This window comes from Ilyonectria robusta (assembly GCF_021365365.1).
Source record: "Ilyonectria robusta strain PMI_751 chromosome Unknown BGZ61scaffold_12, whole genome shotgun sequence".
Lineage (NCBI taxonomy): Eukaryota > Fungi > Ascomycota > Sordariomycetes > Hypocreales > Nectriaceae > Ilyonectria > Ilyonectria robusta.
Window position 1 is genome coordinate 352,354 of NW_025764446.1, and position 21,409 is coordinate 373,762.

At 56.8% G+C, this 21,409-nt stretch overlaps 7 protein-coding genes across 7 annotated transcripts; 4 read left to right on the plus strand and 3 right to left on the minus strand.

The window, feature by feature from the left end:
- Nucleotides 1-1,612: 1,612 nt before the first annotated feature.
- On the plus strand, nt 1,613-2,601 carry BGZ61DRAFT_45415 (uncharacterized protein). The gene has a single exon (XM_046246169.1). The coding sequence runs from the start codon at nt 1,779-1,781 to the stop codon at nt 2,358-2,360; it is 582 nt and encodes a 193-aa protein (XP_046103130.1). The 5' UTR covers nt 1,613-1,778; the 3' UTR covers nt 2,361-2,601.
- On the plus strand, nt 2,602-3,473 carry BGZ61DRAFT_45414 (uncharacterized protein). Its single transcript, XM_046246166.1, has one exon. It carries the CDS (start codon nt 2,844-2,846, stop codon nt 3,297-3,299), a length of 456 nt encoding a protein of 151 aa, XP_046103131.1. The 5' UTR covers nt 2,602-2,843; the 3' UTR covers nt 3,300-3,473.
- On the minus strand, nt 3,360-4,727 carry BGZ61DRAFT_354878 (uncharacterized protein; the record flags this gene model as incomplete). Its single annotated transcript, XM_046240667.1, has 3 exons — nt 3,360-3,625; nt 3,698-4,532; nt 4,587-4,727. The coding sequence occupies 3 exons, from the start codon at nt 4,725-4,727 to the stop codon at nt 3,360-3,362; spliced, it is 1,242 nt and encodes a 413-aa protein (XP_046103132.1).
- Nucleotides 4,728-8,425: 3,698 nt separating this feature from the next.
- On the plus strand, nt 8,426-9,530 carry BGZ61DRAFT_547298 (uncharacterized protein; the record flags this gene model as incomplete). The annotated part of the gene is made up of 1 exon (XM_046255358.1): nt 8,426-9,530. One exon carries the CDS (start codon nt 8,426-8,428, stop codon nt 9,107-9,109), a length of 684 nt encoding a protein of 227 aa, XP_046103133.1. The 3' UTR covers nt 9,110-9,530.
- A 3,814-nt stretch (nt 9,531-13,344) lies between these two features.
- On the minus strand, nt 13,345-14,496 carry BGZ61DRAFT_518701 (uncharacterized protein; the record flags this gene model as incomplete). Its single annotated transcript, XM_046252371.1, has 4 exons — nt 13,345-13,509; nt 13,646-13,680; nt 13,897-14,213; nt 14,333-14,496. The coding sequence occupies 4 exons, from the start codon at nt 14,494-14,496 to the stop codon at nt 13,345-13,347; spliced, it is 681 nt and encodes a 226-aa protein (XP_046103134.1).
- A 1,614-nt stretch (nt 14,497-16,110) lies between these two features.
- On the plus strand, nt 16,111-16,798 carry BGZ61DRAFT_45597 (uncharacterized protein). The gene is made up of 2 exons (XM_046246446.1): nt 16,111-16,131; nt 16,185-16,798. The coding sequence occupies exon 2, from the start codon at nt 16,343-16,345 to the stop codon at nt 16,733-16,735; it is 393 nt and encodes a 130-aa protein (XP_046103135.1). The 5' UTR covers nt 16,111-16,131; nt 16,185-16,342; the 3' UTR covers nt 16,736-16,798.
- Nucleotides 16,799-17,381: 583 nt separating this feature from the next.
- BGZ61DRAFT_45570 (uncharacterized protein) lies at nt 17,382-20,897 on the minus strand. The gene is made up of 5 exons (XM_046246421.1): nt 20,708-20,897; nt 20,532-20,639; nt 20,168-20,478; nt 20,081-20,110; nt 17,382-20,029 (listed from the first exon to the last, which is right to left on the minus strand). The coding sequence occupies exons 1-5, from the start codon at nt 20,786-20,788 to the stop codon at nt 17,614-17,616; spliced, it is 2,946 nt and encodes a 981-aa protein (XP_046103136.1). The 5' UTR covers nt 20,789-20,897; the 3' UTR covers nt 17,382-17,613.
- Nucleotides 20,898-21,409: the final 512 nt, after the last annotated feature.

Genomic DNA, 21,409 nt, shown 5'->3' on the forward strand with positions numbered 1-21,409 from the left:
CTCCCTCTCCAGTGAATGACTCCACCACAAAAATCAAAGCCCAGGTGGTGAAGAGGGTCCGCGTCAAGCCAACAGCCCGAGCTAGAACTTTGACAGGGCTTCTGGTAGGGCCAACACCCACACCTTGGCGAGCTCTGTGGCACAGCCGTCCGCGACCGGTGCTGACGATTGACGGCTAGGCGACGGCGCTATCGCCGCTTGGCCTTGGGGCCCGGCCGATCTAAGATCGACAAGAGAGACTAGCGCCCTCCCAGAGGTGAGCTGGCTGGGGCCACCAACGGGGTTGACCCATGGAGGGCCGGGCTCTGAAGATTGGGAACGCCAGCAGGGGGCAACCGGGGCAAGCCACGGACGGGAGCGTCAAGGCCCTGAAACGCTGGACGCAGGTTATGGCTTGCAGGGCGACATCCGGTGGAGCGGAGCTGTGGTCACACGCCAGACAAGACCACACCTGGGCCTCCGAGCCTCTCAGGCCCTCTCAGTCTCTTCTTGGCCAAGTCCCCCCAGCAAATGCCGATCCGGCGTGGCGACCAGGGACCTTGTTTGCGGAAGCAGATTGCCGCCGGCGGGCTTACCCACATCCCTTGCTTTGGTTCACCCTGAAACGACGGTCGGCTTCCCAAAATCATGCTCAACCCTGGCATCGGGGCCTATGAGTGGTCCAGAAGCTCAGCTTCGACAGCCGCAATGGATGAACAGTTACGCACGAGCCATTGTCAAATTACCTAGGATCACTAAACATAGCAACCATCAAAGACGACTTTCTTGATGCTCCACCTCACACAACAGTTCCGCAGGAGCTCTCGCCGGAAGCTATCAGAGGAGCTCTGTCGGCACCTCTCGTGGCATAGCTATCAGGGGGACAATGTGAGGTAGTACAGGCACGGATACAGGCACAGATATAGGTGTAGGAGCATACACGTTCCCATATGACATTTCTGAGTCTGCGACATCGATATACCATTCACGCAATACTCAAAACGCCAAGGGCTCAACACAGGTTGCGACTACCCAAGAGCCGCGCGACTGTCTAGACCGCGTGCCCCTCCGCTGCGGCGACGACGTGGGATCCCGGGACCGCACTTCGGTCCAGATGCCCGAGTAGACGAGAATAATAACCCGAACTCGCATGGGCCCAAGCTGCCAGTCCACCCCTTTTAGTCTTGTCCGGCGTCTTCAGACAGGCCGTCCCCATGTCCGTGTCTGGGGTCTCACCAGATTGACAGATAGATGGCGGCAATGAGATGAAGAAATGGGGTATTGAGACATGCAGAAACTTGAGACTGGCGGTCTGAAGCGCGGCTCACCCTCGCTCGGGCCATCGTATCTGCGTTCCGATGATGGCTTGCCCCTACATATTCGAAAAATCGAATGAGGTCTCAGAGATCCGGTTGCTATTAGATCACTCCCCGTCAACTGTGGCGGATCGGAGATGATGAGCTCCATCCATCTTGATCCGCTGGCACCACTCTTCCTGCAGCAACAACGCACACCTCACAGTCGAGCCCACCTGTCAACATGCGCACTCCCCAATACCGCCACCTGCTGTATGGCCCACCAACCTCGCCGCGGCGAACGCCCTGTTTCGGCTGCTTGCGGTCACCGGTGCGTCTTGAACGGTACCAAGCCAGTAGGTCGCGTCTTTGGTGATTACACAACCGTGTCTTCTCCCCACCGTCTGTTTCCCGAACGCTCGGCCCGCAGATGTGTCGTCGAGGCCCAGCCCCGTATGGAACACACGCCGGCGCATCCTCTTTCAGGGACTCCCCAGGTTGCGCATGCCGTCCTTGCTCTTGGGCCCTATAGCAGCTGCCGTTGTGCGAGACTGGCACCACCTGGTTGATGCTTGTTCCAGCGAGAGGGTGTGCCAACCATCGCTTAAGCCTGCCGGTCAGCAGGGACCTTGCCTGCCGGAGGAGGCTCTCTCACCGGTCAACTTGGCATGTATGATTCCTGCCTATCGTTATTCACGATGCTGTGTGGATCGTGGACAAACGGCGGCGAGAGGGAACAAGCAGATCTTCGTTGGCCCTGTCAAGTCAACTGCCGCAGAAGAACGGCTCAACCCCATGACCTGGGGTGAGACCGCAGACAACACCACTAAGCCCAGATGGCTGCTGCCCGTCAAAACTCTCTCGCGCATACAAAGTAGGCTATTATTGTGGGCTGGACTGCCTGTAAACTGGACTCCCACTTACCGTCTCCGCTGTTGGTGTGTGTGTGTGTGTGCGTGTGTGTGTGTGAAATTCTCCTACAGCACGAGCCCGCCCCCTCACATACCAAGCTCGATAATACCTAACCCCGTCAGTGATGATGGACTCTCCACGCATACTCCGCATATAGCGCAACGGAGACTCTGACTGCTTCATCAACAGGCAAGCCACATATCTCTTCTCGGCAGTATGCAACCCTGCTCAACTCCTGAAAGTCATGGATAACCTGCGTTCCTCATGCCGCCGCATCCCGTCTCGCGCATCTCTAGCCCCGGGGAATCTCCGTATTCCCAAAGGAGAAGAGTACATGGAATAGAGGACTCGGTAAGGAAGCCAACCGAAACACCCCACGGACGCCTCTCTTGGAAGCAAATGTGATTCGGGTCCGTCCACGCCTGCTCCGCTGCCAAACACGCCTGATCTACTCTGGCACTTCCCACGCCACCAACGGGGGCCCAGCTGGCCCAGGACTCGCTGCTCCGTTGCACCAAACACGCAGGCCAAAGCGCAGCTCTCCCGGCCGCCCTACTGTAGAGATGGTCTAGCTAGTGCCGCTACTGATGGTTGGTCGGGTTTCCCCGCCGCTGGGTTGAGCGCCCTCCCCCCCAATTTTTGCAATGGGGCCAGGCAATGTCGTGGGAGACCATCCAGCTTAGGGGCTTAGTGCATAACTCATGGCTTGGTGGGAATGGGGGCCAACAGCACATCTGTCTGCTCTGGCGTGGGGAGTGGAGCTGGGTCATCAAGGAGCGGCTTGCTTTGTTGGTTCATTCATCGCCCCTTCGGAGCTTTCATTGTCAGGCGTCTGGGTCTTGCTCTCAGCGTCCGCAGATCTGCCATCGGTATCTAGTTAGTTTGGATCTAGTCTTGTCTTGGTGTCCCGTTTCTCCTGTGCCCGTTTCCCAACCTGCGTGTGCTTGGTGTCGAATCATTCCATTTGCTCCGTCTGCCTCTTTCTCGTATCGTGGACGCCATCTTCCCAGCCATGAAATACAGTCCCCACTTGTACATACGTATTCAAACAAGAAAAAAAGGGCCTTCCATCTTGGCGCAGATGGCCATCGTCTCCAGCCGCTCCCTAGCTGATTGCCCCTAAAACGCCGCTATTCCCAAATCAAGTAGGGTTGCTCGAAAAAAAAAAAGGCACTAGACGCTGCCCCTGCTCATGTTGGCACCGCGGTGCTGCTTGATCACCTCGAGGTCCTCATCGTAAGTGGCGCCCTCGCCGTCACTCAGGGGCCCTGCGGCCGGCTCCCGCTTGCTGTGATCGAAGTCGCCACGCTCCGTGGTGGCGAGGACTTTGATGTCACCACCCCGAGCGCCCGTCATGGCGTCAGACTCGGCGCGCGCGTTGTTGATCATGGTAGGCAACTGACGTCGTCGGGCGTTGATAAACCAGTTGGAGATTTGATCTGTTAGGAGACTCGTTAGTTTCTAGGTTTTGTGGTCCAAAGGACTCAATTCGTCGCAGAGTGGACACTTACTCATCTGAAGACCCGTTTGCCGCATGAGGTCCTGCTTTTCGTCCTCTGTTGGGTACGGGTGCTGCAGGTGCGCCACGAACCAGGCTCTCAACTTGTCCGTAGTCTCCTTGGGCAAGTTTCCTCGTCGCTTCCGCTGCTTGTTGTCGCCGGTCAATGATATGGGGCCCATCTCTCCGTATCGTCCATACTCGGGGTAAGGGGTGTTGTATCCTCCGGCGGTGAACGGTGTTCGCTCAAATGAGTGGGCGGAACCAGCAGACAATGACTGGTACCGGGTGGGGTGGTGGTAGGAGTAACCGTAGCCGGGCTCGCGGTACGGTGACGGAGCGGACTCTGGGATAGGAGCAGCCGAGTGTGGGGGTATAGGAGGTTGCTGCGAGCTTCGGTAGCTCTCCACTGGTGTTGGCAAACGGCTCGCGGATGCGGGCTCGCGCTCCATGGTTCGCGGCGGGGGAAGACTGGGAAGCGAGTTTCGAGGGTCTGCCCTGTCCTTCATCTCCAGGTGAGCTGGCGCCGGTAGTGCTCCGTTGGTCATGAAAGAACTCGGTCTTGAGGGTGCTCCCCAGCTCTCTTGCGTTGACTGCATTGGAAGGCTAGGTGAAATCTGTCGCGATGAAGATCGCTCGGGGCTGTAGTAGTGGCGGGGGACCTGGCGGGCTCGCTCGTACTCCTGGTCCGCCTCGATTGACAACCTCCTCCTCTTGGTTTCATTAGGCGAGTGAATATACTTTGGAGATGTTGCGCTCATGGGTGGTGCAGGAGAATGAGAGACTGTTGATCCCGGCTTTGCTACGGCTGCTTGGGGTTGAGGTTGAAGTTGCAGTTCGGGGAAAGCCTGGAGCAGGTTAGCAAGGAGAATGCAAAGGGTGCCCGCGGAGCTGTTGCATACCTGTCGAATGGAAGGCAATGCTACTCCGTCGTTTTCCATTCGCGGCCGCAGGGAGTAGTCGGGACACCGAGTCACTTCCCATGGCCGGGGCATACCGAAAGCCGGGTGCGGTGAGGGGCTGGCGGTAGCAAGCATAGACATGTTGTTGGGTGGTCGAGGGGCAGTTTCTTGAGGTTTTCGGTCCGACTGTCGAGGCAGCGAAGGGCTCTCTTCCATAACAATACAGCCGGTCAGGGCAGAAGAAACCGCACAGCGGTCAACGCCTTTCTGTTGGATCAGCTTCGGCATTCCGGCGCAGGATGGAGCGTAGATGCCATACCTTGATTAGTCCAAAACGAGGAGAGAAGTTGCTAGGTGGTGTCGTGTTGGCGCGAAGTCCGGGTTCACGTCCAGCAACGAGTTGACTGGCAAGTCGACAAGAGACGGTGTGAAGAATGGGAGGAGTCGTGGGGAAGGATGTATTAAAAGATTGCGGTAGTGTCGACGATTGAGCAGGAAAGAGCAATGGTCAAGGTGAGGTTGGATGTGGGTAATGTAATATATGGTAGCAAGAGGGTAGTGGACGGGCCAGGACGATCATCCGCGAAGTGGGAGGACCAATGCTTTTGTATATCACGGGTGTGCTGGGGGCGGGTGGATGGTGTCGACGATTCAAGCACCAACCAAGTAGTGCGGTGCTAAGTTGAAGGGTAATGCAGATGCAGATGAGGTAGCCAAGATAGGAAATGGCAGTGGGAGGGTCATAAACAAGCAGGCTGGCGGAGAATTCCCGGGGTTCAAGGCTCAACTGGAGAAGCGGTGTTAGTGAAACCGACTCATTCAAGCCACAGACGAGTCCGTGGGAACAAAGCGTGGGAATGGGGAGGTGGGTTCTTTAAAACAGGACGCCGCGCCGCTGGCCAAGAGAAGAGAGACATCTCTCGGGCTCACGCCTCACGCTTCACGCCTCACGCCTCAGCATGTACCATGTGGAGGCGGAGACGATTTGACGGAACAAAACTATGCCAAACTGGACCAAGTACTATGTATGCGAAGCATGGACAGGGAACACGGGCGATCAGGGAACCAGGGGGTTGAGGACCGAGCCAGATGAAGAAACAAATGGACGTGTACAAAGTACCTTGGGCGTCGTCCACGACTGAGAAACGTCACCAGCCCCCCTCCCTCCAAATACACGGGTTTGACAGGCTCGTGGCTGTTGCTGGGTAGCTTTGGGATGCCCGTCTCTGGCGTCTCTAGCCTTCAGGGGTGGCTTTCCGACATGGACAAGGGTCTAACGAACGCAAGGACACCACCCACCCCGGGAGCTGGTTTCTCGATTCAGGGAGCTAGTCCAGATGGGAGGACGGCTGGGTTGGACTGGGTTGGACTGGGTTGAGGGTTGATGAAGGGCTGTGGCCGCCACGCCATGGCGTGTGAGATGTCCCCCGGTGTGTTGTTAGTGGGAAAGTCGTCGCTCTTCTCGAGGAGGGGGGGCCTCACGCCGCCCCGCCGCCCGCCGTCCCTTGACCACTGGCCCCGGCCAAGGAAGGGCAGGACGGTTGCGAACGTGTGATGAATGGCATTGTACTCGCGGAGGACCAGACCGGGTCTTAAGGTGACATTGCATATGCACCTGCGCTTGCACACGCATAGCGACAGCACGGTCTGGAAGTTGGCGTTCTGGACGGAGGACGGTGGACGGAGCTTCTGCCAGCGCAAGCAAGCCACAGAATGTCTATACTCCGAGCTGGGGGACGTCAGATCTGCCTGTGGCCTCGTCCTTGGTTTCATCGGCCGAAAAGGTTGGTGGCTTTTTTTTCCCTGCACCATGCTGGCGTATTGCTTCTGTCGGGGGGACGTTGAAAGCAAGAGGCCACCAGAACGCGCTGGCTGGCTTTTGAGAGGATCACGAGGTTCCATGCAAAACGCTCTGACCCAGCCCGATGGGTTTCGGACCTGGCATCATCATTAGAGTTTAGGCGGGTGACGGCGACGACGACACGACGACGCCTTGGGACGGCGGCGTTACTATTCTGCCTCTGGCCCAGTGTCCAGCGGGCTTGTCCATTTGCTGGGCGGCTGGGCGGCTGGGCGTCGCGGTGGGGGAGGCAAACCACCAGCCCGCAAACCGTGAGAAACGCTGCAGTGGAGCCTCGACATTGACGGGCTGTCATGTCCACCATCGTGCGGCTAGGGCAGACACTAGGGCGGCTACGGCACCCGTCAGCGCGATGGCATCTGCACCCTGTCGTGTCGGTCACAGCTACGGCCACGGCTACGGTCACGGCTACGGCCACGGCCACGGCCACGGCGTCGAATGAAGGCCCACGTCGGTTTCGCCGCCGCCGTCGCGCTGGCTAGACTAGCTCCCAGGGACCGTAATTACGGAACGGTTGATCTGGGAGGGGAGCGGTTGAGTGGTCACTCGCGCGGGCGCCAGTCAAGGAAGCACGGCGAGCCGGAGACGGTGCCGTCGGTCTGTGCAGCGTGGCTGGATCGATGTGTGTGTGAGAGCCTGTGTGAGCATGTGTGTGGTATGTGTGGTATGTGTGGTATGTGTGGGATCGATGCCATGTTACCACGTTCCCGTTCGTTTGTGGTTTGTCGGTTTGTCGGTGTCCCGTGTAGCCGTGAGGCTGTGTGGGGTTGGCATCTGTCTCTGTAAGGAAGAAGTTGCGGGCACGTGTTTGGTGTTTGTTTGCACATCAGTGCCGCTCAGTGCTGCTCAGTGCTGCTCCAACGCTCACCAAGCCAGCAGTCAACGAAACCCGGGGCGAGTCAGCTGCGGCATCCACCCGAATCATGGCCATCTGATAGACTCGGCCGCGGCTTTCGCGGGTACCGCAGCGGCTAGCGCTCGTCGCTGTTAAGATGGCGGTCCAGGCCCAAGTGCCTGGAGATTGCGCCTAGCAGCAGTCCAAGGCGCACGTTTGAAACCCCATACAACGGCTCCGTGGCTTACATCGCGACGCCGGTCGGGAGGAGCTGTCAATCCAGGGACGCCGGACAGGCGACCAAAGGCCGACTTCGAACTACCTGCGGCGCGACAGGCACAAGGAGAAGCGCGCCGGGGAGGCCATGTTTGTCAGCGGCGCGCGGTGTTGCGATTGGCTCCTCAGGCTGCGCGGATCGTCGCGACGATCCTACCGCGCCATGACAGATGGGGCCCGCCCCGAGGCGAGACAGGGTAATGGGCATCGCACCAACTCACGATTGGTCGCTGATGTGGTTGACATGGGATGGGATGAACGTCGCTTGGAGGGAGGGCCACGGTTCAAATGGCCTGCGGACCAGGGCCGCTTGGCAGGTCGTCCACTGTCTGTCTGTCTGTCACGATGCTACATTCTACGGTGGAATACGGAGCATACTACCGAGTAGTTAGATTTGGTATAATGCAGCGCAATTAAGTCGCGAAAAGAAAGGGGGTTGTGATGGATATGATTGTTTAATGATACTTGTGCTGTTACGCATCAAGGTTATTTCGTTTGTTTCGTTTTATCGTCGACCTACTCAGACGACAATCCGCGAGGCCGTCACCTTCACCATCACCACTTAGGGTCGCGGAATAGTTAGCCTGCTCTCAGAATAGCACAGCTTGCCATGGTGAATCGGCTTGGATCAGAGCTAACTGCTGTCGGCGGGAACAAGTAATTGCAGGACATAGGCAAACGGTCAGGCCATACTGAACACAGGTAGCTTCCATATAACCTTGTGCCTGGCGCCTGGGCTTGGCTTCCGGCTGGGCACGGGTTGTTTCAAGTTGCTCAAAGCTTAGCCACCGGCACTTGCCACTTCGTGCTGGGCTTGTGCTGGGCTTGACCTGGGCCCTCAGCGGGCTCAATGGCCTGGAACATGGCATGACAAGAAGCGTGGAGCAACTAGTCAATCAACCAAGGCCCAGTTTGGCTGGCGTTTCTTACGGAAGAGAAGACTCCGGCCCACATAGGTTCCACCTTTTCCACCTCCCCCACCTCCCACCTGACAACGCGTCCAGAAGGCGTCGACCAGTGGGCCGGAGAAATCATGAGCCGCTCCCGTGGATCAGCCGCTATGCCCGAGTCACGGGAGTCCGAGTCAGCCACTTGCAAGTCAGCCTGCTGCCGTGGCCATCACCATCACCGTGGCTGTCGCCATCTCTACCCACTCACGATGTTGTGCTGGAGCCAACCATCCGCCACCCAACACCATCCGCTCACCTACACTACGCAATATGCCTCCTCCCCGTCGCCGACCTCTCGACACAAGTTGCGCCGCATACGGATATAGTCGCACTTGATCTTGTGCAAAGCCGGGACGTGCGTCCCGAATATCTGGCTGCACACTCCAAACTATCCCGAACCAACCCAGCCTCCAAACCGGCCCAGGATGGTTCCCGCCGTCGGACTCTCTCGACCGTTTGCGTTTGCAATTGCAGGGTGCTGAGCTGCACCGACCAGATCACATCACGAATCAACCCCCTGCAGGCTCGCCTCCCCCAGCCAAATGTCCCACCACGGGTCAACACTAGCCAAACCCCTGGCTCTTCATCACCCCCTGCGTGAACCGTTCTCTTATTACTGTTGCTCCTGTTCTATTATAGTCGCGGTTTCTGGCCCACTCGACTCATGATGCCTGCTGAGTGCTATTACATGCCATTTGCTGTCCTAGCGTTAGCTTCCTTCGGCCTGGTTCTGACAGGTGCTGGGGCAAGCAGGTTTCCTGCCAGGGCCGTGGCACGCCTAACCAACACAAGCATCCCGGTGGAGGGCATTCATCTACTTCGGACATCGCACATGTCGTGCGCGCAGGCCCGAGCAAGGCCAGCTAGCTTGGTAAGAGCGAGAAGATCGTGGCGTAGCTCCTCTCTTGCGGCCGCCTCGAATGATTTCTCTCTTGGATTTGCCTCTTGACTATGACTAGGGCTGACGCCGGCAGCCATCACGTTGCACATCTTATGCAGCGATCCACCTTGATCACGGCGATCTGGAGACGCATGTGCACAGCACATGGCGGGCCAGCATCCCACACGCACCAAACAGTTGCACGTAACACGGCCTAGCTACGAGTTTGGACAAGACTGCAACTGAGAAGGCTCGGGTACGTACAGCATAGAGCAATTAGAGCTCGCCATGCTTCGGAAAAGATTAGTATTCGTTGCTCCGCTATGGAGCCGTTGCCAACGTCGGCCGTTACTTCTGACCAGGCTCCTGGCATCAAACCCACTTAGTTGGGAGGGGCCGGCTGATCATCTCGACCAGCATTGACACTCAATGGGTCAAGCTCTGGGTCTTGGTCTTGGTCTTGCTTAGTCTTTGCTCGGACACTTGGCAGACGACGTGACTGTCTATACCATCTCCACTCCCTGAGCGAACCCCGGGCGAGAGCCGAGTGTATCAGAAGAAGGATCGCAACGCAACCGAGACGGCCCGCGTGCCTAGTCACGGCATCCACACTTACAGGCTTTTACAGCTTCTACATCAGGGCGCTGTATGTATCATGAGTGGTGATACCAAGGGTTTTAGCGGTTCTGTCGAAAATCCGACCTGCTATTGGCCAAATTCGGGCCGGCGCCAGATACGACAATGTAGCCAGACGTTCCATCTCGGTGGCCGCCCACAGCATCGGTCCCGAGCAGAAGATTCCTTGGGAACACGCAGGAATATTGATTTCGCACATGCGATGCCGTGCCCACCGAGGCACCACGCGAAGTGCGGTACCCGCCATGCACAACTAAGTAATGCATCGGGCCAATCCTCTGCATATTTCCCATGCGAACCCAACCCTAGCAATGAGCCTTGTCTTGTTATACCCGGGGTAAGACCAGACCAAACCTCTTGCTGACTGTGACAGAAAGTCTCTCCGCAACCGTTACATGTCGACTCTGAGCTGCATATTCCTGGCGATGATGGCGTTGGACCAACTGGGCAGCAGGACTGGCCTGGGATTGGACTCGCAAGCCCGCCCATACTAGGCATAGAGGATAAAGGCGATCCGGGGTCCTGGCCTCCAAGCACAGGACACAGGGGCTGATGAGACCTCACCCGGCGACCACCCCCGTTGGCTAACAGAGGGAGGGTTCATTCGTGCTATGTAGGGCACCCCCGGTCAGATGGCAAGCTCCCTAGGCCTGAGCTAGTGGGCCACTTCTCAGAACCCCAAGGGCCGAGCAGATCTGGTTTTTGACACATTTTGCGGGACACCCCCGTCTCATCTCTGTGTCACCATCCATTACGCTTCTGCCAACGATCGATCAACGCACCTTGCATAGCAGGAAAAAAGTCCCCGCCACAGTCGGCAGGGCGGATGGGGGAAGCAGGCTCACCGCCTTGCAGGAGTTTACGGGATTTGTCAAAATGCCAGATCTGCGTTGCATCTCCATTCCCCAAGGGTGCGCGGGCGCATCAAGCCGTGGTCCAGCCCTTCTCAAACGTGGGGGGAGCTCGACCTGGACATCGTGTGTATGTGCGCCAAGGCCTGCGTCGAAGCGAAAAAGCAATCATGAGTGTCCACGAAGGCAAGACGTGCTAATGACGCCCCCGGCCGCCACACGACCAAGATCGTAAGTTATCAATGCCCAACCGATTGGGTGCGGTGCAGACTGCGTCGTCGCTAATCTTGCCCGCTGTCCCGACCTCGCTTTCACCATGGTGACCTGCATGTACCGGTGAGTCTACGGTGTTGGCGGCTCCCTGCAGCGTTCGTCGTCTACCGTCGGTCTCATGCCGGGGAGGATGGGAAGAGTGCTTGGCGCAGCACATGCTGCAATATCACGCTGCGCACTCACCCGCCTGCGCGATTACCGCTGCCTCTTCCTTTGGCACGGGGGCGTGTGGCTCTCTTTTCGTTGAATCGTGGAGCATCTGTGACACGGTTGTTCCAGATCTTTCTAGCCTTCATGGCTTGTCTCATTGTCGCACGTGAGAATGTGTCGAGAGCGGATGTAGGTAACCACTCTCCTCGGTGTGTGTATGGCTACGCAGCTTGTTCCCAGCTTTAACCTGGGATCGAACTATGCCCGAAGCCCAATCACCTCATGTACGTCGATGAGGTCTCCTAACCGAGCTACAAAGTCGGGCACCGGTCTGGTCAAAGCTTGCTCTAACCAACGCGACGTTGCAATGGAGCAGGCAGCGGCGGGGAATTTTGGGGATGCGATCGTCGGAATCAATCAGCGGGAGTCACGTCGACACCGGTGAACGGTTCCTGCAGTTGTACCCGGCACATGCAGAGCCACCGCAGGAAGCCCCGGGCGGGTGATGTGGTCATGTCGGCGTTGAAAGACTTGAGCCCGTATGTACCCAACCTGCCGAATACGGCCTCTGTCAAACTGCTACACAAGAAGAGGCGGTGACCAAAGGGACGAAGGAATTGCAGTCCCGAATTGGGAGACGAGAGTCAAGAGGACGACGACGAACCTTTGAGCCGCCGCCGGGTTACTCGAACTTCGTCCGCGAACTGGTCTCCCGGGTCGGTTCCGCCATGTAACTGTCAGATCAAGCTGGGCTTGCGATGGAATCGTCTCGTACAAGGGGGCTCGTCCACCCGGAACGCCCCAATAGGACAGACGAGGACAGACGAGGATTCGGAATTCACGTAATATTCCGAACGTGTCTGCCCGTCTGTCACACCGAGAAAGGATCGCAGGGTGACATTGACGGGGAGTCGGACATCATGGTCCATCCAGAGTGTCGTCGGGCGGACGAGAGGAGAGCTGGGTGGGCAACTAACTTACTCGCCTGATGTCGTTGATTGTGGGCTCGCAAAAGGGCCCCGCCAAGAATGCTTCACACTCGCAATTGCGATCGAGCGAGGTGCCATTCGTAACAGAGATCGGCTTGGCTCCTCGCTAAGAGCGGGCAACCTCCGCGCAATTGCCATTCCCTGTCAGTCTCTTGAGCCCAGAACCCAGCACGCAGAACCCAGAACCGACAACCTTGCAGAAAGCCAAAATACCCGACTTTCCGCTCCCAGCAGGTGGCCCTTGTGCGATGGAGACGGAAGGATGTGCGCCACCCCGAGTCCCAGTCCCTTACGGGATAGGGACAGCATCCTAGGGGGGGCAGCGAGGGGAAGGGGAGAGGTACAGCAGCCACTTTCCCCCCTACAATCTAAACAATCAGACCGCAGAAAGGCGGAGAGACGGAGAGCGAGACAGAAACAGAGAGCGAGAGAGGGACGGAGACAGAGAAGACAAAGAAGACAATGGTCATACCATGCAGGGGTACCCGTGCTCGGGACTACGGCTTATGCAGCGGCACAGGTGGGTTGACTGCCAGTTCAGATGGCCTGCATTCGGAGCCTTTGGCAGGTGGTGGTAGTGCACAGGCTAGATAGGTCTAGAAGGATTATGGCTGGGTATGGATGGGCACCGGTATGAATGGGCATAGAACTATGGATATGGATGGGGGCATGGTAACATGGTGACACTGTCAGAGAGGACAGCCCCGGAATAGCGTCGTGGGGCAGGCTGAATAGAGGGCGGATTGCGAATTGGGCATTTGCTTTTTGAGGCACCCCTCCCTCACCGGTTGTGCCCCTTCTTTTCCTACGCCCCCAAGATTCACGCATGGCAATTGAGAAATCCGTCAAGTCTCAAAAATGCCCAGGTTCCACGGCGACACGAAAGCGACGGGAGGCCGGGCGAAGATGAGGCCCACGAACAAAGAGTCCCCGCCGATCCCGCAAGAGGGTGCTCCTTCAGGAAACTTGGCCGGCGCCGGGCAAGGCCGCTTAAATCTGGAGGGGGGAAAGACGAGGGGGGGATGGGGGCGCGATCGAACGACTTAGTCGACTTCTGTTAAGGGTCCGGCTTACTTTTTATCCACGGCATCGTGGCCCCTTGGATGGTGGCATTTGATTCCGGGACTATGCCCCTTCGGAGGAAACGTTGCAAAGCCGGGCCCATTGAAGGTTTGATCTCCGGGGATGCACGTTTGAATTCCTGGTTGTTTTCCTGTGTTGACTGTCGTTTTCAGGTTAGACTATTCCGTGGCCCGATGGTACCTTGGTTGTCCGGAGTTAGTGTTGCTGTCAGTGGTGGTTGACAGGTTGGCGGCACAGCAAAGATGGGTGCCACGAGACAGGGTAGAGTGACAGACAGAGCCGTCATAACAGGCATAATCGAGCCCCCCCACTGCGGATAGAAAGTCATTATTTATGCTCCGATTATTGGGCACCGGCAACCTCACAACGCAACGGGTCCGCAAGTCCCAACCCAATATGCACGACCGACAGAAACTAGGATGCATCGTGAGATGGGAGAGGAGAAAGAAGAGAGAAGGGGGGAAAGGTCCGATCTCTCATGTGAGTTACGGTTGCAGCAGCAGCAAGCAAGCAAGCAGCCACACACAACCCGGAGTCCTCCGCTCCAACTCTCTCTTTTTGTCTTCCTCTTTCGTATCCCTTCCGTCTGTCTGTAGGCGCGCGCGCCATACCAAACCAGCGCATCCAGATCGAGGCAATCGAGCGAGCGAGGGCAACAGCAGCCGAAACGTGTCCCAAGGCCGTGCTGGGTCCTCCCGGGAGGCGGCTCGAAGAGTCATTCCCACGGCGCTCGACGATTGATTCGCAACGGAGCCCCAAAGGCGGCGCTGTACTCCGGGCCAGCACCCGACACAATGTGACTGGCAGCACATGCGTGTGTTTGACACATGATGTGCGATATACCTACCATGCAAAGTGGGCACGTACGAAGCGCCGAGACCATGTACAGAGAGCCATAGGATACATGCGAGACGGTGTGAGACGGTGTGCGGTGGAGTGTACATCCATGTGCAGAAACATACCTTGCGACTGAGACGCCCCCGGCTGTCAAGTTTGACAAGTTTGACAGCTGCTGGATGGGTTGGGTGGCATCGGGATGGTATTGGCTCGATGGGGCGCATGACAAGCCTGGCGGCGAGCAGTAGCCGGCCTCTTTTTTCTCAATGGTTTCTTTTCTCTTTGGCATTTTGCTTTTTCTGGTCAGGGAACAAGGGCTTCGGAATGAAGCCCAACGCAGAACCCAAAGGCAGAGAAGAACAGAAGCAGTCAAGTCAGAGCGCGTTCAAGCTTGCTGCCGGCAGTCATTTGGGGGGGGCTCCGCAGTTGGTTGCAGAAGCTGCAGAGGCTCGCACACTCAGGGAGGATGGAGGAGGGGCCACCTTTTTTTTTCCTTTTTTTTTCGGTGCTGCGCCGTTGTTGCTTTTGCTTTTTTCTTCATCGACTTCGGTGTAAGCTGCGGCGTGGTGGTGGCGGACTGGCAGTAGTGCTCCCTTTTTGTCCGTCTGCTTGTGCATTGTGCAGAAGACAGGATTGTGGACTAGGTCAAGGGATGTTCAGTAGGTAGGTAGGTACCTGCCTCTACCTAGTAATAAGGCAGGTAGCAATACCTACCTAGGTAAGGCAGGTATGATGGGTACCTAAGGGATGGTTACTGTTGGCGTCCAAAGGGTCCTTCCTTGACTCCTTCCTGGTTCAGAGGTCCTTCCTAGTGCAAAGGGCCCTTGGGAATCCTTTGGCGTCACATGACCCATGCCCCATCATTAGTACCTTACCTTACCTTACCATCCGCTGTCTTACTCAGAAACTCGCCGTCTACCGTCCACCGTCATCGTGGGTTATTGCGGTTGATTTGATGCGGTTGATGCGGTTGCCGCTGTTGTCGTCAGATGCATCAATCCTCTCCCCCGTCCTTCGCTCCGTCGTGCTGCGGCTGCGGGAACGGGAGGGAACAGGGCCAAACCCCTTGTCCCGGCTACGCGATCGGGAACGGAACCAGAGCCCAAGCCCAGCCCAGAGGAGCTGGAACCAGCGTACCAGCATACGTACAGAGTACATACGTAGGTCCCGGACTCGGTAGGGCAGCCTGAAACTCGCTCCCCCGGCAGGCAACTCTATCGCATGTCAGGCATGGATGCGCTGGATGTTGGTACATTGGTATGCATTCATTGGCTTTCACTGGCTTTCACTGCTTTCATTGGCTTTCATCGCCTTCCATTTGCATCTACACTCACCACCACTCACCATTCACCATTCACTACTCACCAATTCCCTTTCACCACTCACCATCGTCATTCACCCACCTCACGGCCAGCTTCTGGGACCAGCATGGCACGATTTCACCTTTGCTAACCCTCTCTGAACCCCCCTCTGACCCCCCCGCTCTCTCTCCCCTCCAAACCTCTCTTACCTTGCTTCACTGACCGAACCGAAGCGAGCCCAGCCAGAATCGCTACCCCTTGGCCCTCTACGGTCGCGTCCCTCTCCAGTGCCCCTCCAATGCCAATACTACCCTAGCGGACTCGGAGCCCTTTCCATCGTTCTTCGTACGGAGTACGCTATAGCCCTTGCAAGGCCAAGGGCCCTGGGCTGTCAATCCAAAATTCCCCCCTGAGCCGGCGATGGTCTCCTTGGTCGTCTCTGTCCTCCCTGTCCTCCCTGTCTTCCTTGTCTTCCCTGTGCTTCCCTGTCTTCCCTGTTCTCTAGGCCCTTAATACCCCTGACTTGCTCGGATGCCCTGTTGCCCATCCCCTTCCAGCCCCGTTTTCCCCTGGGCCCGAGCGTCCTGTCAAGTCAGAAACAAGGAATATCTCACGGACAATAAGTAGGCGAATACTACATTACATGGCACAGAGCATCTACTAAGTCACGTAGTAGGACTATCTCGACCGGACCGTGGCTCAGCTGCCCGGGGGGGGCCCTTCCCCAGTCGGTCCCATCGTCGGCCGTTTTCTTGTCCTGCATTCGTTTCTCCCTCCGATCCCTGACCCCTCTATTCTATAGCGCTCGCAACTTTATACTAACCAGCCAGGTCGATGATCCGGATTGTGAGGAGGCTTACCAAGCCGTGCCGCACTCACTCTACTGAGCCACTCTCAACGGATTCACTCCCAATACTGTACAGGCCACTGTACGGTCCGAGTCGGGTCCACGCCGCTGTCCATGCCGTTGTCCATCATCACATCACCCCCGGCCGGCCGACCGACCGACCGCCCCCGTCCGTTCCCGCCGAAGCTACTCTAACGGCGACGATCGCATCCCCCTCAAGACCCGGTCCCCGATGGAGGTGGACGGCCTCTTTGCTCCTGTCCAATCGTCGTCTCCAACTGACACTCTCACTCTCCCTTTTGCCCTCTTTTGATCCTACTTCAACGTTACCAATACTTACGGACCCGGATATAGAATACCAAATTGTAATAGTCGATTAGTTATCGTAGCCGCACGCCGTTCGCGTCCCCTTCGCTCACCCATCCATCCGTCATCCATCCGTCCCCTGCCCCTATTCCGAGTTATCCCCCTTCGCCCCTTCACCCCTTCGCCAGACGCATCCCCTGTCACAAAGCCCTCAAAAAGACCTTCGCAGGAACCATGGCACCGTTTATTTTCTTCTGCTGCTTACGCCACACGCCGACCTGATCCTGTTTCGCCCGCCTCATCTGGGCGCTTGCGCCCTGCTGTGCCTTTGTGTCACCTAGCGTCGCGCGTGCACGAGGCCGCCATGTTGCACGCCGGGCCGTGATGTACCCGGCGGCCGGTTGTTTCTGGAATCGCGACAATATCCTTATAGGGTAGTCCGCAGGAGGCGGGCTGCCAGACCAGCGCGCTTTCGTTTCTTCTTTCATACCCGTCGACGTTTCACCTCCGGGTCTGGTCCTTGTCCGACGTGGCACGAAAACGAGGCCATGCCGCCTGCGTCGTACACGGCCGTGTCAGGTGCGCTATCTGATCTGTCGTGTTGCCTCGAGAACCCGCACAGAAAACAGAGCGAGGGGCAGCATGCAGGTAGTTGAAAAAGCGCACGACTTTTGGCATCCTCCCATGTAGAAATATAACGTAGCCGAAATCGGTAACCATGTATGTACAAGAACTAGATATTGTTGAGAATTTTTGCAAGCCGCGCCTTTGACCCGTATCCAGGAACTCGATCCTATCCAAGTGTGTATCATGCCCACATCTTGACCAAGATGCTACCTCCCAATCCTCAATCCTCAACGCCTCAGTCAAACCAAAAGGCAACTGTCAATTACCGTTAACATGTCCGTACAAGCTTCCCGAGACCGTATCCGTAGTACCCATCCGTTAATGCTCACGCCCGTCTAAACACCTTGTTCAAAAGTCCACCTCCGCGTCCTCTGCGAGGAATCTCATCGGGTGATTGCGCGACCCCAACCTCCTTTCCCTTTCCTGCCATCTGTGGACTGCTATCGCCCGATGTCTGTCCGTCGCTTCTTCCAACATCAACATATTCTTCCGACTCCCGGTCCCCGTACGCCCTATCAAAGTAGGACCCGTCGCCGGCCAGTTTCGAATGACCGGGTGCGTAGGTGGGTGTTTCTGGTCCCGTTGTTTGGACGTCTCGAATCTTTGTCAAACCACGATCCAGGTACTCGACCATCTGGGCTTTCGTAACAAAGCTATCCGCATCTGAAGTTCCAGCACCGCCCCCGTGGACATCCTGCGCCTTCTTGAATAGAGCTGGGAACCGAGTCTGGAATTCGGATTCTAGTTCTTTTTCTTGCTCTACCATCGCGCTAGTGCGTTCTCCGCCTTGTCCGGGAGATGTACTGAGGTAGTGGAGCTGGTCCTCTCCTCCAAGATGAGAGAGTAATTCAGCGTACTTTTGCTGGTTGGCAGAAATTTGCTCGGGGGTCTGAGTAGGCATTTCCCTCTGTTGTCCCTCTGGCAGATCTTGTTCATCCGCCCTCTTAATGTGCTTTCCAAACGAGTCACTAAACTCGCGGTAGTGACCCTTCAAGATGAAGCACTGTCCGCTCCAGCCAGCTGACCAGAGCTTCTCCAACAATGCTTCGGCAGGAGGGCATTCAGGTGGCGACTCGAGACCCCGAGCGTAGAATACAATGCACCTTGCGCGCTGCCAGTGTGAAAACGTCCTCCGGCTTTGCGCATCAGCAAATGCTCGTTCAATCATGTCTAGCGACGCAGGTCGTAAGAAAGACTGCGGAGCGCGCAAATGGATGGCCCCCTTAATGTGTGACCTTTGGTATTCAGATAGTGACCTGAGGTCAATCAATAGAGCTTGGCCCGGTATCGAAATGTCAAGGAGCTCATTGAGATTGGCGGGGAATATCATGCGAGGCCCGTCTAGGGACTGGTGTTTGGCATCTTCAGCTTGCAAAGAAGCAAATCGTTGGGCGAATGCGTCTCTCTGTCGGCGATGGTGGAACCAAACCTCGATATGCCAAGGCTCAACACCAAGGTTTGATGCGAAGAACGCCTTCTGGCCATCATTTGGCAGTGGCTCATACTGATAGTATTCTTCCAGTCGTTTCTCGACATGGGGAGAAAACTTCTTGGGCTCTGGGACATCGTCGCCAAAAGTGGTACGTCGCAGACTTTGCTGCTGATTCATGATCATCTGCCTCGTGAGATTACCACTCACCCCCAAAGACGAAGATGACTGTTGCCTTTGCAAAGTAGAGAGTGATGTCGAAGAGGGGATAGACCTCACGGGACGAGAAAGACTCTGTGGGGGAGATCCAGGTTGCAACGGCGAGTGTATGGGGGAGAGTGGTGGGAGAGCTGGGAGCGTGCTCCTCACAACGGGCCCTGATGCATGCCTACCATACGTCGGATCTCTGAAAGCGCCTCGCATCTGGCCAGTGAGTCCTGTGTTCTCAGTAGCAGCGAACGTAGTGCCAGAGACGCCGGAAACAAATGAAGCAGAGTCGGTACTGGCGCTTTCAGTAGGGTAGGAACGCGCGGGGACGAAGACGGGAACTGAAGGCGTCCGCTGTTTCTGCGTCATGAGGTTGTTTGATCGGATGAATGCAACGAAAGAAGTAGCGTGATCCTCTGGGAGCATGTCCCAGATGCCAACTGGCATTGATACCAGAAGCAGTGTTGAGTGACTCTTGAAGACGCCTTGGACCTTGACGTACTTGGCCATGGCAGGGAAAGCGCCAAGCCATTGTTCCCATGCATTGATGTCTAGCCTTTGATCATCCTCCAGGGCCAAGGAAATCATGACGTGAGGGGTGTCCTCGTTGGGTTCAGTGAACAGGTGGTCGTTGCGAGGGGCCGCTGAAGGGTCCCCAGCTCTGCCTGTCTCGTGAGGAATGGCGGGCATAGGCAATAGCTCGGGTGAGGGTGGGTGGTCAACCCCCAAACATATCCGAGACAACTCAATACTGGGCGCCTTGTGATTTGCTGTCATCATGAAGTGAACGGGGGTTGATCGAGCTTCGAAGTATTTGCCGTTAATGGTGATCGGGCGAGGGTGTTTAAGGCGAGCCAGCACCTCGGCATGGAGCATGGCGGCGGAAAAGGCTCTCACTCGCCATTCCTGCAGGACTTCGATGAGAGCATTGGTGAATGAATACCGTCCTGGATCAGGCGCGATAGCGTCCCAACTGGAAGCTGATATCGTCTCCGTGATGCTGTTTCCAGTTGGAAATGTGGCGCTTGCAGCTCCTGCGCAGCAGTCCAGCAAAATGAGTACGTCAGACGCGGATCTCTCCAGAAGAGTTTGAATGGCGGACCATCTAGGGCTGATTAGACTTGTTGTATAGTTGTCAAGTTGAGGATCAACTTACTGTAACCAAGGAGAAGAAGCCTCCCGGGTCCTGGTGGGCGATGTCAGAATTGCTAAATGGTTGATGAAAGTCAAGGGTTGTACTCACGCACACCAGGTGCTCTGCCTGGACTCGTCGATTCTAGCGTGGCCACCGTAGTAGACTAAAAACAAAGTGTCTGTTGATTCGTGGTCCTTGATAAGTTGGCCGATCTTCAACATCAACTCCAGATGTGAGTTTTCGGAAGGAATTCCAAAAATGTCCGTGTTGAAGCCATAGTCTTCGCTAAGACACTTCTCCAGATCTTCCAGTTCTGGGATGACAAAGAGGTCATCTGAGTTCCAGTGCAATAATAACGCCTGGACTTTGCTGTATCGTTGGGAAGATCGGCCACGGTTCGGGAAGGCTCGCGCTGCAGACTGAGGAGGGATCAGGGTGTGTACTGGTGAGAAACAACCAAGGGAAAGCTTACGTCTTCGAGTCGACTGGCAAACTGGCCAATATGTTTTACATGGAAGCTCGTACGGCTAACATCGTGAGTCGCGGATCTGGCATGAAAGTCTCCTCCACTCGGGCCAGCCTGCAAAGTCGTGTAAGTACTCGCACTGGGCCAAAGGAAAGGCAAAAACGCCTTGTAGAACAACGCACCATGCCATCAGGACCTCGCGCGCCCGAAGCATCTGCCGGCCTTCGGGAGCGGATGGTGAAATACGGTTGGTGATCAGCCATTGCGGCGAATGCGGATTATTTTCTTCCAAAGCTGTTTGACGGGTCGCCAAGGCAAGTGTTGGCCGCCAGCGACGATCGCTATCGTTATCGCAGATGGTGGTGTCGCAAGCGGGTCGGTTGGAGTGAAAGTCGTCCGGTGCTTGGTCTCTAGAAGGGGAGCATAGTTGGTCGAGGCATTTGGGGCATTGTCGCGTCGGTTCACGGGAGCAGTTGCGAAGATGATGGGTGACGAAGAACCAGAGGTTTTGGTGGCATCATGTCGAAGTGCGAGGACTGGGAATGGGATGGTAGTTAGGTGAGCGACTTCAAACGCAGAATGGGCGACCGAAGCGGCAGGCGCAGTGAATCAACCGTCGGTCCCCAAACCGGTTTAGCGGCAGCCCTCCGGCGGTGACCAAAACGGAAGGGGCGAGGGGCATTCGGTGGGGGGGGTACTCTGTACCGCGATTCGCGAACCCTCTTGAGCTTCAGCGGGTGCCAGCAAGCAGCAGCCAGTGACTGACCACGCTGAATTCACGTGTACCCTGTACCCGGGCATCGTAGCGGCCTGTCCCGGCGACCGCGCCGGAACTCTGGCCAACCAAAGCCGAGCTGCCGCGACGTCACTGGTCACTGGGGAGA

What these genes read in the sequence shown, in the direction of transcription:
- BGZ61DRAFT_45415 (XM_046246169.1), top strand. Translation starts at nt 1,779, where the DNA reads ATGCCGTCCTTGCTCTTGGGCCCTATAGCAGCTGCCGTTGTGCGAGAC.
- BGZ61DRAFT_45414 (XM_046246166.1), top strand. Translation starts at nt 2,844, where the DNA reads ATGTCGTGGGAGACCATCCAGCTTAGGGGCTTAGTGCATAACTCATGG.
- BGZ61DRAFT_45597 (XM_046246446.1), top strand. Translation starts at nt 16,343, where the DNA reads ATGATCCGGATTGTGAGGAGGCTTACCAAGCCGTGCCGCACTCACTCT.
- BGZ61DRAFT_45570 (XM_046246421.1), bottom strand. Translation starts at nt 20,788, where the DNA reads ATGGCTGATCACCAACCGTATTTCACCATCCGCTCCCGAAGGCCGGCA. An exon ending in AGGCAGAGCACCTGGTGTGC is followed by an intron (nt 20,111 to 20,167) that starts GTGAGTACAACC and finishes ATCGCCCACCAG; the next exon opens with GACCCGGGAGGCTTCTTCTC. An exon ending in GCTTCTTCTCCTTGGTTACA is followed by an intron (nt 20,030 to 20,080) that starts GTAAGTTGATCC and finishes AATCAGCCCTAG; the next exon opens with ATGGTCCGCCATTCAAACTC.